At 39.9% G+C, this 14,413-nt stretch overlaps 3 protein-coding genes across 4 annotated transcripts in view; 1 reads left to right on the top strand and 2 right to left on the bottom strand.

Moving 5' to 3' along the window:
• The window catches only part of LOC116247183 (DNA-directed RNA polymerase III subunit 2), a 32,282-nt gene extending 30,464 nt beyond the window's left edge, over positions 1 to 1,818 (bottom strand). The window contains exon 1 of one of the 2 annotated variants that reach the window (XR_004170828.2): positions 1,372 to 1,818. Coding sequence is in view for 1 of the 2 variants with exons in the window: in XM_031619194.2 (XP_031475054.1) it covers positions 1,372 to 1,418 (47 nt within the window). In the remaining variant the exon portion in view is untranslated. The remainder of the gene's footprint in view (positions 1 to 1,371) is intronic. The other variant, XM_031619194.2, reaches the window with a different exon arrangement.
• Positions 1,819 to 2,637: 819 nt separating this feature from the next.
• LOC116247184 (pentatricopeptide repeat-containing protein ELI1, chloroplastic-like) lies at positions 2,638 to 5,360 on the top strand. The gene is made up of 2 exons (XM_031619196.2): positions 2,638 to 5,087; positions 5,180 to 5,360. Exon 1 carries the CDS (start codon positions 3,387 to 3,389, stop codon positions 4,977 to 4,979), a length of 1,593 nt encoding a protein of 530 aa, XP_031475056.1. The 5' UTR covers positions 2,638 to 3,386; the 3' UTR covers positions 4,980 to 5,087; positions 5,180 to 5,360.
• Positions 5,361 to 6,113: 753 nt separating this feature from the next.
• On the bottom strand, positions 6,114 to 11,518 carry LOC116247907 (probable methyltransferase PMT26). Its single transcript, XM_031620353.2, has 9 exons — positions 11,090 to 11,518; positions 9,472 to 10,884; positions 9,219 to 9,368; positions 7,824 to 8,094; positions 7,621 to 7,731; positions 7,369 to 7,543; positions 7,002 to 7,274; positions 6,733 to 6,927; positions 6,114 to 6,644 (listed from the first exon to the last, which is right to left on the bottom strand). Exons 2-9 carry the CDS (start codon positions 10,753 to 10,755, stop codon positions 6,428 to 6,430), a joined length of 2,676 nt encoding a protein of 891 aa, XP_031476213.1. The 5' UTR covers positions 10,756 to 10,884; positions 11,090 to 11,518; the 3' UTR covers positions 6,114 to 6,427.
• Between the last annotated feature and the right edge of the window lie 2,895 nt (positions 11,519 to 14,413).

Below are 14,413 nucleotides of genomic sequence, written 5' to 3'. Positions count from 1 at the left end.
AAACTACAAAGAATTTCTGCGTGCAAAAAGGGATAGTAGAAGGGCCTTTAACACTTGCCCCAAGGGCATATCATCCATATCCACCACCTGAAACAAGATTCTCCTCGTAAAACATCAACAAGGGAGGCTAGAGATATCAGTACAAAACCATTTTAATCTTCATATTATTTTTTCCACCATTTTTTAAAGGAATAATTAATGAGAGGTAAATCTCATATTCATTGATCTTCGATATAAAAATACTGGTCAAGGAATTAATAGGCACTATATGGAAACAATTAAGTTCTTTGCGTGATGCCAAAGCCAAGTTGAAAACATGGTTTTAGTATAGAACAAGTTTAAACTCGTTTTGAAATTCTCTAGTCCAGAAAGTTTCTAGTATAGACCTGTTTGGTTGCAAATGTATAGATTTTACTTTTCTGGTTTTTCGCTTCTCTAAAAGTCTTTTTTTTTCTTGAAAAAATCTTGAAAAAAAAAATTGTGTTTGGAAAACCTTTAAAATTTGGAAAATAAAATCTTGTTTTCATTATCTTATTTTTGGATGCCTCCGACATTAAAAAAATAATTCTTTCTGATTGTTTTCTCCATTTGTACATCGGATTACAGCCACAGGACATATCTTTTTGACTTTTTCAAAAAATATCGAATTAACGAAGCTTTGAAGAATATAACTGGGTTCCAACATTTTTTTTCAAGAGAATTTTCATATCAATGCAACTTTTGTCAAATCCTAAAACCCGTTGCCACCTTAAAATAATAAAAAGTGTACTCCATTAACACACTACGCCTGCCAATATTTTAAAACACAATGATTAATGCAGCTATTTTCACCCATGTTTAACCCAGGCCTTCTTGTATCTGAAAATCAAAAGCATCTTTCAGAAATTCAGTCCAAATGAAACCCACAAAGTCCTCACATGACAATCTTAAATCTGGTATAGAGGACTCGTATCTTCATTCATTGAAGCATGGTTCAGAAAAATAAAAGATGCCTATTCACAATGCATTTCTCAGAAGAGGTTTGTCTTAGCCTGCTTTAACATATAAGCTCCAAATACTTTTTAGTTTCAATTCCATAGAGTAATACTGTAATACCAATGCGCTGTCAAAACGCATTACTGCTGAATTGAAGTCTCACCATAAGTAGACAGGCTATTGTCAATAATTGTGAAACAATATTAAAATGCCAACTACATGATTGCAGCCGTTGTTGAAATTGTGGATAATAACCTAGATGATATGATTGCACGGCAAACCAAAGCACCATGTCTACCAGTTGAAGGAAAAGCAGGGGAAATTAATAAAATTAATAGGAAGAAAAAAAAATTCCCACAGGGGTGCGAGAAGAGAGATAGTCGGTCGGTTTCTCACAGCTTCACTTCGTCGGGATTCTGCTCGTCCGCCATGTGCCAGCCCATTTGGAAGTCGTTTTCCACCTACTCTCTTGCGTCTCTGCTGTCCAACTCTACCTCCAGTTGCTCGCCACTCTCTTCCCGGGCCTCGAATATCTTCGTGTCCGGAACACTGTTGGCAACTCTTTCTAGCGACCGCCGCCAGTTCCAGACTGGGGCCTAATCTCCTATTAGACCCCTGCCGGGATGCTTCTACCGACAAAGTGCACCACCGCCTCGTGCAAGATTTCCCAGAAGCGTCCTGCTCCTCAATCCCTTCGGCGCCACGGAGAAGCGCGATGTCCCCTTCTCTGCCGATCGGTAGGAGCACAACCAGTGGAGATTCGGCCTACTAGACGATCGCCCCACCCGGAGCTCGAGGGGGAGAAAAGAAACAGCGGCAAATGAAAAGGAGAGGACGCACCAGAACAAACGAAGAAAGGAACTCCCCACTTCACCTCTTCCCCGCGCTCTCCGAGTTCGGGACGACCCCTTCTTTTTTTTGAAAAAATTAGAAAGCGCTGCCTCATCTTTGGGGAAATGACATAGGGACGGTGGTTTGTGAATTATTTTGCTAACTAAGTGGCTGTTCGTAAGCATTGAGCGGTAATTTTGTACTTTTTTCTTTAGAATACGGTTTCTTTTTTCGTTTTTTCTAACCTAATTGTTTTTTGTTTCCATCGTTTCTTAAAAACTAAACCAACATTTTTAAAAATAATTTTTAGTTTTAATATGTGGTTTTTTCTAAATATTTAATCCAGCCGGATATAACATCGAAAGCATTTTATAGGAAAAACGTTGTGTTCTTATAAAATATATTTTTTAAGGCGTACGAACAAGAAATGGTATGATTAAGAAACACTATCAAAGGTAGGTGAAAATGAAAAGAAAAGGGTCCAACATTCTTTTTATTTTATTGTTTTCTTAAAAACATTTTTTTGTTAATTCTTTTAAGCTGACTTATTTTTCATGTTTCAAAAAAGAACAGGTTTTAAAATAGAATGTGCAAAAGCGAAAAAAGATCACCACAATTATTTTTGAAAAGAAAAAATGTATAAAAAATGATTTTAAAAAGTAAAAAAAATAAAATAATAGAGAAAATTACAAACTAACGGCGATTAACAAACAAGCCCCTAAAGTTTCAATTTTCAACAAAAAGTTCGTCCCGACGTTTGGAATATATAACTCTCGATGGCTCCTTTCTTAAAAAAATACTAATCTAAAAAAAATCTTAAACCCTAAACCATTTTTCTCTGTTCCACCTGGAACGATTGTCGGCGTTGATCGTGCTTTCTTCCTCTTCTCTGTTGAGTCCAAGCCCTTTTCAAAAAACTATTTCCTTCTTTAGTTACAGAGGCCATGGAATCGGCCAATAAGTGCTTTTGGGGAGAGAGTACTGCTGCCTGAGATAGGCCTCTCACCTTCAACAATGTCGGCCCACGATTTCCTTTTTTCTTTGTTAGGATGAATTTCAATTTGCAGGAGATTAAATGTTAGCGAGATTCTTACTTGCAGTTGTTGATAAATGACCATAACTGCACGAACCCTCCTGCCGACCATCGCTGGTTCAGGGCAGGAGGCAGTCCAGCGAGGGCCGTCATTGCCCCTCGCCGGACGACCGGCCAGTCGATCCTCACTGGCCGTCCAACAACGACGACTGATTTGTTACAAGCTTATCTGTAAAATGTAAGGCGTCACAGTGCTTTACTCAATGGTTACTCAATTGAATTGGTTGAGCTTGGAGTAACTAACCTTTTTAGTTCGATTCTGTAAGTCTTACTTCTTTAAATTATAAACAGTGACATGTAAAATGATCGAATGGAAGGTTTTACCTTATGATTCTTGAAAACACAGTTCCGTTTGTAATTGTAAAATGATCGAATGTTGTACGAACCGCCAATTAAATTGGCTAGTTTACCATCCAATGGACGAGAATCTTCTTGTTCAGGCCGACTTCAATGACACCCGTTCCAACTGTGCGTGCATGCGTCAAGGATGGTATACTTGTCACCGGCGAGCGGCATCTTCAGCGCCAGCCGGAGCCTTTTTGCCGACGCCAATGACTTCCGCTTCAGCCATAGAGTCCAACAGCCCAAGCACTTCCATTCACAGCTCAAGGCCGCTGCAGAGCCCAGCGATGCAGCCAATCTTTTGGCTTCCTCCGCGAACTCCGCCGACCAACCAAGCTTCCATTTGGAGCCAGAGGATCCGCACCCGAGCACCTGGAACGCCGCCATTAGAGCCTCCCTCCGAGGCCAAGATCCCCACCACGCTCTTCTTCTCTACCGTCAAATGCTGACCTATGGTTTCGTCCCTGACAAGCATGTGTTCACTTCTGTGGTCAAGGCTTGCTCTTCCATGGATTCTGCGTTTGTGGAAGGCGTGGCCGTCCACGCACAGATCATTGTCTCCGGTTTTGGTTGCGACGCGTTCGTGGGCAGTGCCTTGATCGGAATGTACTCCGGGTGCGGTTGTCTTCGTGCTGCACGGGGAGTATTTGATGGAATTGCTGAGAAGGACACGGCCACGAGGACAGCAATGTTGACTGGGTACATGGAGAATGGCGACGTTGAGGGCGCACGGGAGGTGTTTGATGAAATGCCAGCGAGAGATGTTGTGGCTTGGAATGCTATGCTATCGGGTTATGTCCAATGTGGGTTAGCTTCAGATGCTCTTGAGCTCTTTCACAGGATGATGCTCCTTAAGGTGGTGGTGCCTAACTATGTCACCCTCGTTGCGGTGCTGTCGGCCTGCTCACAGCTGGGTTCTCTTGCTCAAGGAAAGTGGGTACATGCTTTTATTGAGAGAGCGAAGATTAAAGGCTCTGTGACACTGGCAAATGCTCTTGTTCACATGTATGCTAGATGTGGTAGATTGGATTTTGCATACAATTTGTTTGTAAATAATGAATTGAAGAACCTGGAATCATGGAATGCCATGATCACAGGCTTTGCTGTACATGGATGTGGGACTTGTTCACTGTCACTCTTCTCACAGATGATCAAGTTAGGCTTGCAGCCTGATAGGATTACATTCATGGGTGTCCTTATGGGCTGTAGCCACGCAGGTATGGTTGACGATGGTTGGAGATGCTTGCTGATTATGAGAAGGATGTATAAGATAGAACCAAGGGCAGAACACTATGGATGCATGATTGATATTCTGTCTCGTAGAGGGTATCTAGCAGAGGCTCACAACTTACTAGAGAGAATGCCATTTGCCCCGGATGTTTCTGTATTGGGAGCCTTGTTGCATGGGTGCCTGATTCATGGATATCACAAGATGGGACTGCATATTGCAGAGGAAATTATCGAGTTGATTCCGGAGGATAAAGGTCGATATGTGACTTTGTCCAATTTGCTGATGATGCTTGGTAACAGAGAAGCTGCTTTTGGCGTAAGGAGATGGATAGAGGACTCTGAGGTCACCAGATCTTCAGGAAGTAGCACAATCGAAATCGATGGATCTGTTCATGAATTCATAGCAGGAGACAGATCCCATTGCAGGACAGCAGAAATATATTGGATGATAAATTTGATTCATGACAGTTTGAGGCCCTCAGAGTACTTTCTTCCACAGTCTATATAGTAACACTGCCTGTCAATAAGCTTGTGCTTGCAAGGTTGCAATGGGTAGTCATCAATTGTTGATACAAATGACAGAAGCTCACTTACAGTTCTTTCTGTGATGAAAAAGGTAGATGTAAAACCTTCTTTAAGAAAAAGATTGTTGCACAATCTTCTAAACCACACCCTTTGTCATAGGTAACCGAATTTTCAGTTTTCCAGGTACGAACGAGAGAGTCAACCGGACCCATTCTCCGGTACAGTGAAGATCATTGGTAGATTGTGATTGACGTCGGAGTTCAATAGATGCTTTTGTTTTTGAGGTGTTAAGCTTCAACACATCATTTGATATCTCTCTCTCTCTCATTTGTTTTTGGAGGAAGTGAGAAAAATCTCTATCCTTTCTATTCAACTTGTTCAAAGAAATGCATAACGTTTTTTTAATCCATGGAGATAAAAAATGTTCTCCATTTCTAGGAAACCTCTAACCTTATTAGCAATTAGCAAAATAAAAAAGCGAGGGCCACATTTGCCTTGTCTGGATCCAAACAGCTCTTCCGTTACAATAATACTGAATTTGAAGAGAGAATATGGATATTGTTAGAGAGAGAGAGAGATCTGCATCTGATAATCTACTATGGGGTAAAAAAAAATAATAATGTTGTGGCAGGAGAAGCTAATCGTTAGCAGTTAATTCAGACAGCTAACGTGACACAGACCGCGTTGATTCTTCGCAAATACGCGTTGATTTCTAGTAAACACGCAAACCATTTGGTCCTACAATCCCCGCAGACCATTTGGTACCTCTATGTAGAATCATCAAAATTCGAAGGCTTACAGTTGGTCACTGACAACACTGCCACCTGCTGGCAGACAAAAATAAACTGATCCCTTGCTTCTACAGCCATGGAAAGGCTTGTGCAGCTCCTCACGTAAGGTGCATACATTTTTCTTTTATCCACAGAAAAAAGAATAGAAGAACGAACAAGTTTTACCAGTAAAGGACTATAAAGTAAAGTTTTCAGGCGACCAGTACCCCCTACCAGAAAGAAAGTTATTTATAAATACATAGACCTCAAGCAAAAGAACACATGATTAAGGTCAATGAAACAGCAAAAGCAAATGCTAATGGAAAAAAAAAACAAAGCAAACAAGATAAATGGGATAACCGAGTAGAATCGGATGATGCCATTCAAGTTGTACGCATCATTTTTATAGATATCAATGTAAGCAAATTCTTCAATGCCTATTTAGGAGGAATCAAAGAGGCAGGAGAGGAAGAAGAAAAAAAAAAGGGCAAGCAGGGAGAGAGAGAGGAGCCTATTTGAAATAATACATAGTTCAAAGAATCAGAACCTGAACAGGCTAATGGTCAAATTACAGAAGCACCTGGACATTGGTAAGATGTTGCAGAGATTGTGCATAGCTGCCAAGTGCCAACTGCTGCCAATAATGCACCAAAAAAGGCAGTCAGTTGTCACTTGAAAGTTTTGTTGGCCGCCAAAAAGTTTTCTCCGCGAGGAGTATCCCTTCCTGATTCTTAGAAAAGGTAAATCTAATCTCCCAGTGAAGAGATTTGATCACGCTCTCCAACTGGCTCACGATGCTGGACTCGTCACGCATGATAAGTTTGCCACCAGGTCTCAAGATCCGGTCGACCTCCGCCATCGCAGCTACAACATCACACCTGCAATCTCAAGCCAAACCAACTCAAAATTACACAACGGCCTGGGTGCATAAGCAGGAATCTATCAAGAACACGACATAATTGTAACCTGTTCTTCAAGCTAGAGAAAAGGTGATCGGCGTGCAGAAGATCGTAAGTTCTTGGGTAGGTACTGAATGATTCACACCAGTCATGATAAATACCAAACAGCCCACGCTCATAAATAATTGGAAGCGTATCTGGTGAATCTATTGCCACCACATTCATCACCCAGACTTTCAGATCTCTTAATGCTGCAGCAAACCTGCATGTATTCACTATTAGTTCTGGAAACAGCAGACAAAGAAAATTCTTTACTGCTAGAAATATGGTTCATACCCTCCATAAACTGCTCTCATGTCCATGACATTCCGAACGGTAGACCAGTCTATGCCCATTCCATCAATGTATGACGTTTTCACTATACGTTTCCAATGTTCATAGTCTTTTTCAAAATCTTCTGGTGCTGGTTTTCCATATATTCCAACCTGTGAGCTGTTTAACCAATAAGGAGGTGTGTACAGTCTCTGTGGCCACTCCTTAGGCCATTGTGAGCCCCGTTCTATGTGGTCAACTGGTACCCTATGCATACATGGGCGAAGTGGCACATACCTAAAACAGACACCAAGTTTTAAAGTTCAGAAATTGAAAACAACAATGGCGGTTCAATTCAAAACTCCAAGAGTTAGGAGTGAGGTCAACACACCATGCTGCATTAGGATCATCCTTTACATCACATAAAGCTGGGCTGTTATGCTTTCTTTTGTCATAACATTCGTTGGTTGTGGGTTTACGGTAGATAGCAGCGCCTACACCATTCAGTTTGTCCTTCTTTATGACCACCAGATCCCAGCACATGGATTTTGTAAGGGAAGTCATTGCTGAGAACAAAATTACGATCTGTCAGACTCAGTTTAAAAGTGCAGGAACGGAGAACAAATATTAGGAAGTTTCCTACCTTTCCATATTTCAACATCCTCTTTCAGCTTCTGGTAGACTGGAGTAGCAGACCAAACGAAAAAGCCTCCAGGTCGTAAAAGACGATTCAGTTCTAAGAGAAGGTTGCCGCCTGCATAAATATTTCAGTAAAATCATTATCGCAAAAACAGATCTTCTAGTAGGAACCTAAGATGTGAAGCGAAGTCTAGTGAGAAGCAATACCCTCTGCATGCCAAGGGACTCTGCACCGAGCACAATGTACCACATCAAAAACCATACTTGGAAAAGGTAGGCGCTTTGTGCCCATGACAGCAGATATAGCTGGAATGCCTCTTTCAAGTGCAAACTGAACTTGGGCCTCATGCTCATCTTTTGGTGCAAATGACATTGCTAGCACATCTCTCTCAAAAAGATAACCACCAAAGCTGGCAACTCCACAACCAACATCCAGTATCACGCGAGTTCGCTTTCCCCATGCAATTTGGGGCTCGGTCTGCATAGTTCCAAGCCATATGATTAAATTTTCTACATGAAGAAATCTTTAAAAGACCTCTTTGTAGTTCCAATATGCCATTAATTTCATTTGTTAAACGGACTTCATGCATCAAACAAGAAAAACCATAATGGTATCACCTAACATTGGCTGCATTTATTTAGTACAACATAAAGATAAAATAGCATACCAAGAAGAAACTCTGTTGCTCACATGTTTGTTGTTTCTTGGACAATCTAGACCCAAGCTCAAGTAAGGAATGCTTCCTGCTGGCAGCATTTTGGCCATATTTGGTTGCTTGTACTTTCTTTTCTTGATGAACAGATATCATCTTTTTCATTATATTCATAAATCTATATGCACTTAAGAGGCACACTTTCACAAATCTAACCATTCAAATGTGATTTGCACGTCCAGACACCAACAATTCAATATGTTCTAAGCGTTTTTAAGATGTATAGTAATTTTATAAATGTTAATGATTTGATGGCCTGAACCTTTTTGGCTTATAAATCCAATCTTTACATTTACAGTTTCACACCAACCCCCAGATCTTCCTCTTTCACATTCCTTAATTCCTTCTCCCCAGTATGAGCAATCATGAAGAATTAGAAAGTTGTTTAAACTTTAACCATGTAACTGTAAAACCCAAAGGTTTCTGTCCATACCCACCTAGATTTTATCTCTACAAGTAAACCAAGCTAGCAAGACACACATGGGTTAGAGTTGTGACTGTCTGCACTCTTCCAGCTTGATAGCTTTCGAACAAGACCACTGTCATTATATTTTTCCACCTTTTACAAATGCTTGCTGCGTTTTTATTCAAATTATAACCTTGTATAAATGACTGAAACGAAGCATGAGAAAATACTAACTTATTTTCATAACGGAGCCAGGTAAAAGTAGTTTTGGTTCCATTAGATTCGGATGGACGCACTATTTTCTGGTAACCCACATGGTACCTCTAGTACAAGACAATCCACTGTTTTTCTAAGTAAGACATTGCTAGCGCAACTTTAAAAAACAAGATGAACTGAGCGCCATGTATCTCACAAGCATGGATGTCATCAGGATAATAGAAAAAGATGAGAAATTTGGAGGATAGCAAAAGAAAAAAGAAGGACCTTCTGAATAAAATCAATATAGTGTAGTGCACCATGTATGAACTGAGTGCCACCTCCAGGGAAAATAAGATGCTCCCCGCTAACTTTCAGCCAATTTTGGTGCCCCTTAACCACAGCAAGCTGGGTGTGAGGAACATTGTTATACCATATCTGCAAGCAGCATTAGATAAAACACATGTAAGGCTACAATTTGAAAGGAAAGAATAAGATAAAATCTTGTTCTACAGTTTTGTTAGCGTTTTTGTTCTTTTACCCTGTCTCTGCTTTTAGGCCAGCCGATAGGACGCCTATATCCTTTGGGAAGAGGGACAAGACATGTAGTGCTCTCCTCAGGGCAATGTCTTTCTCGGTGCTCAAAATGTCCTCTAGTGTGTAAGGTCTTGAGAAATGCTTCATTATCAAGACAAGGTATGTAGTCAGGCCCCGCCGTTGCATTACAAAGTTCCCACGTGTATCCATATGCGCCACCAGTCTCCTCCTTGATCCCACCCTCACTTTTAGAAATTTCAGATGATTCATCTTTCTCCGAAGAACGAACATTCTGCCTTTCCTTTTCGTTTTCAGATTGATCAGCTTGAGTTGCCCATGACCCTTGATCTGCTTTGGTTTCATTTAGTATTTCAGACTGCGCTCCATCAGGGAATGACTCACCAGAGAGACTTGTTTCTTTCTCATCATTTTCTTGCTTCCTTGATTCGTCCTCTGGGGTGGCAACGGTGTCAGGACTTTGTTGATCATCGACTTTCTCTTCTTCCTGGCCTTCTGTCGCCGGTGATCCATCTCCATCTCCTTTCCCGTCGGAGTGTGTCGTTATTTTTTCTTCGCCTTCTTGTGTAGAGTGAGATCCACTTTGGTCCTCATTCTGTAGAACATTTTCATCCACGTGGCTCTCTTGATCTCCGTTGCCATTGATTTCAATCTCTTCCCGGTGAGACTCACCCTCGGGTAGCTGAGACTGTTCTTTTTCAGCTTCATCCCGCTCAACCGATTGGAAGAGTCCCTTCTCAGGGTCATCCCTATCTGATGATTGATTTGTTCCTTTGTCCCCATCTTCTTGATCCACGGATTGTCGGTCCTCTCCCTGGACATTTTCGAGCACATTTTCATTTTCTAGTTTTGTGCCGTCGTCATCATCCTTCTGTACAACAGACCTGTCCACCATGGTTCCAGAGTCTTCTTCGCCATCGCTCCTCTCTCGTATACCACCTTCCTTCAACTGATCTGCTGTGCTTTGATAATTCTCGTTGTTCTTATCATTATCACTAATCTTATCATCTTCTTGCTTCACCAAATCATCCGGCAAATCGCCAGGATTATCCTCAAACACCCGATCCTTCAACGGCGTTCTTTGTTCAGATCTAAATTTTGAAGAAGTCTTAATTGAAGAAGAAGAAAACTTCTGCAAGGGAATTACAGAAGAGGAGGAGTACATCCATAACCCCACCAAGCAAAACGCCACAAAAACGATCACAGAAACCGTAGAACATGAGGACGAGGAAGATCTCTTACTTCCCCTCGGATTTTTCCCCATACCCATTTTCTCAGGTACAGATTTAACCTGTAAAACTCAGAGACTCCCCCTACTATAAAACTTCACGCATCAAGAAGTCCAAAGAACGCAGGCCCAGACAGCATCGATCCGTAACAGCAGTCTCTCTTCCAATACCTACAAGAAAACTCAATTAGCAAGAAAAAGGAGACTGCCGACAACGCTATTTTCGCATTAACCGACAACCGACTACCATTCAAGCAAGAAAACTACGTAAATTTCATCAATGAATATCCGTTTCCATCCAAATGGTACAAAAGAGCATACCAGAAGCAGAAATGACTTTGAGAGAGAGAGAGAGAGAGCGAGCGAGAGAGCTAACCTTGGTAGCAAACAAGTGGAGCTTGGGAGGAGAGAGATGTAGCAACGTCAACAAGAGGATGAGAGTCCAGGGGTTAGGCTTCGTGTCAGCACCACCGGCAAGAATGGTCGATGCTCAAGAACAAGAATGGGAATCTCTCTGCTTGGAACGTGTAAGAGGGTTCGTGTCAGCACCAACGGCGATAATGGCCGATGCCCAAGAAGAAGGATGAGAATCTCTCTGCTAGGAACTTGGAAGACTTGGGCAACTCCTTCTCTCACCCTCCTCAATCTCCTTCCCCTGCTCTCGCTCTCGGTCATATACGAACTTCAAGGATCCAGAGGACAGCAAGCTACGACGATGGGCTCGTGTCCCCACAACCGGAAGTGACGGCAAGATGACGTGAAGAACCGGACCCCTGCTTGAATCTGTAAAAGTAGTTGAATTTTCTTATCCTTCCGATCTGCTTCTCATTACATTTATGGCTGAAATGTCGGAAACCTTTTCACTTTCAGATCCGTTTCTGTAGTTCTCGAGTTGTTGGAAATTTTCAAAAGAACACTTCAACAATTATCGACAGCAAAAAAAAAAAAAACACACCATTGGTTTTTATATTATGAAAAAGATAGTTGTGTGGCGATTGAAGCAGTGAATATTTTTCGTTTCAAGTTAGTCGCACTTCAAACATTCAATCTTAGTAAATTCTTGGTGACAAAATCCGGTAATCGTTGATACTGCAAATTTCTTGTTCAGCATGGATACAGATTGTTCAGATTCAATGGAATATCTGGCTGAATCCCAATCTTTTCAGGTCAATTTGCTAAACAAATTATACATCCAATCAGATTGTACCGAGATCTTCATCCAAGTACGAATCAAGAGACTTTAACATGGAACTCTCGCCGGAGCCGAAATCTGAGTTTTGGCTTGCTATGGAAATTTATAAACTTGAATCCAACTAAGCAAGATCAAAACATTTTGGGTATGTTTGTTTATGTTAAATGTGTCACAGAAACAAATAAACTATGTTTTTAAAACTCATTAAAAAAGTTATTAATTTTCATAAAACCTACTTTTTGGATTTCACAAAAGTGGGGTAAATGAAAGTATCATCCAAATATCTTATTTTGAGAAACATAATACAATTATTGACGCATTCATAGATCAATCAGTCATACCCTAAGCACAGTCACACCACGTTATATTTAATCAAACAGGAACATGGTGTTCTTTTCTTTTAAAACACAATTTATTTCCTCATTCAACACCCTTTTAATGTGCCACATGTTCTCGTGTCCCATTCAATGAATAACCAAAACGACAAGGAAGCCGAGTCGATAAAATGGAAATATATAGTAAAATTTGGGGACAAGAAGTCCCCTAAACCGCAGAAACGAAATATAAGAAGAGAATATACAAATTAGTATCACAATAAAACGTAATAAGAAAGGTGGAGAAAGAGTTGACAGACGGAACAGTAGAGTCACCCAGGACAAAAAGCCGAGACAAAGAGGCGAATCTCTAACAAGATCCAAAAAAATTGTCGCAAGGCCCAGTCGGGGATCCGATGCTGACATGATGAATGCACTCGTCCGTGGGACAACAGGAACGCGAGTCTTTTTCCACTGGATTTGATTCGGGTCGGTAAAAGTACAACGTCAGCTTTTATTTTTTTGAAATGAAGAAGAAAAATGCTTTTTAGAGTAGCTAGCATGTTAGGAGATTGATTCTTGCGACTCCTAACATGCTTTATTATCATTTTAATTATGTTTAATTAAAATGAAAAAAATATATATTTAAAAATGGCACATATCACTGTTAAACTGGCAAAAAAATATTAAATAATTTATCTTCTAATAAAATAAATAATACCTATATATATATATAAACAAAAAAAATTGGAAATTTAAAAAATAGTTAAAATTTGACATACGATACTCTTAAATCGGCCATAGAATCAAATAGCAAACCGATTAGGTCAAAATCGGCCACTCCAGCGGATCCAGAGTTGATTTTGGTAACATTGGATTCATTGAAAGAAACTCTTCCTATGTTCGGTAGTTTCGGATTTGATTTGAAATCCACATAAACATGAACTCAAATCCATGTTAAGAAGCTAAAACGTCAAATCCAAAGTTTGAGAGATAAACGGAGAAACAAGAGCTCAAGTCTTGGAGATCTATAATCAGAGGTGACCCCTCAATTTATATATATATATATATATATATAATTTTAAAAAATTTATTTAATTCCTATAAAAATGTTAAAAATTTATATTAAAACTTTGAAACTATAGCCTTAATAAAAAGGGCCACCTAAATTTTGTACAGGTGGGTGAGGATAGGCGATGGCAGCATTAAGTGCTCCTTGCCCTCTAAATGTTGTCGGCAGATTCGTTCATGCATATAAAAATAAAAATAGAAGCGCAAAGGGAATCTAATTTATTTGATATTACATCAAAATTTTACAGAAAGAGCTCTCTAACTTAAGCGAATTCAAATGCTACGACCCTTGTTCCTGCCGACACCTACACGTGCTATGACCTACGGAGTTGAACAACGTACACTTTTGAAGGGGGAACATGAGAACACTTTTTTTCTTTTCTTTTAAGGCCACCTCAAATATAAATGGAAGAAACAGTTAACTGAAAAAGAAAAGAAAAGTGGGCACTTTTGTGTAAAAACTTGATTTTGGCATGGTGTTTCATTGTTATTTTGGCACCTGATTTGAAATTTATGGTTCTGATGTAGACGTGATGTGACATGATTTTGATTCATCAAAGTTCAAACCAAGGACATGAGATCCATAATTAAAACCTAATTTTACTTCATTGCATAAAAAAAAAAATCGATTGAAAGGGGGAAGATCTGATCTTAAAAACGTCTCCTAAGTTTTTTTTTTTTTAAAAAAAAATATGTCTTGGTAGCATCAAGTTTATTTAAATGTTATATTATTGGTACTTACTTCCGACATGCTAAACTTGCATCGTCGTTCTTCTTTTCTCAAATGTCATAAAAAAATTTTACTCACTAGGAAAGCTTCTTTGGTTGAAATTAGATTTTCCTTTCGGGTTCCATTTTGATAAAACCTTAAATAGCACAATAACGAGCAATGAGTCCATCACAGATCCGGAGTTAAATAGTTCAGATCTGGATTTTCTTTTGAGTTCTTAATCTTTTGAATCCAGTCATTACATGGGCATTCCATATTAATGGTTTTGGAGTTGGAGCCATTTGATTATCTTGGAACCGAAGCTGTATATTCAGATCCAAAACCAGAAATAAAAAACTTAAACCCGAACGAACATTAGATCCAAAATATAGACAATCATTTGAAACATTTTTA

The sequence above is a fragment of the Nymphaea colorata genome, chromosome 2 (genome assembly GCF_008831285.2).
Source record: "Nymphaea colorata isolate Beijing-Zhang1983 chromosome 2, ASM883128v2, whole genome shotgun sequence".
NCBI classification, from domain to species: domain Eukaryota; kingdom Viridiplantae; phylum Streptophyta; class Magnoliopsida; order Nymphaeales; family Nymphaeaceae; genus Nymphaea; species Nymphaea colorata.
Note: the sequence above shows the minus strand (reverse complement) of the source record. Positions and strands in the feature narration are given on the sequence as shown.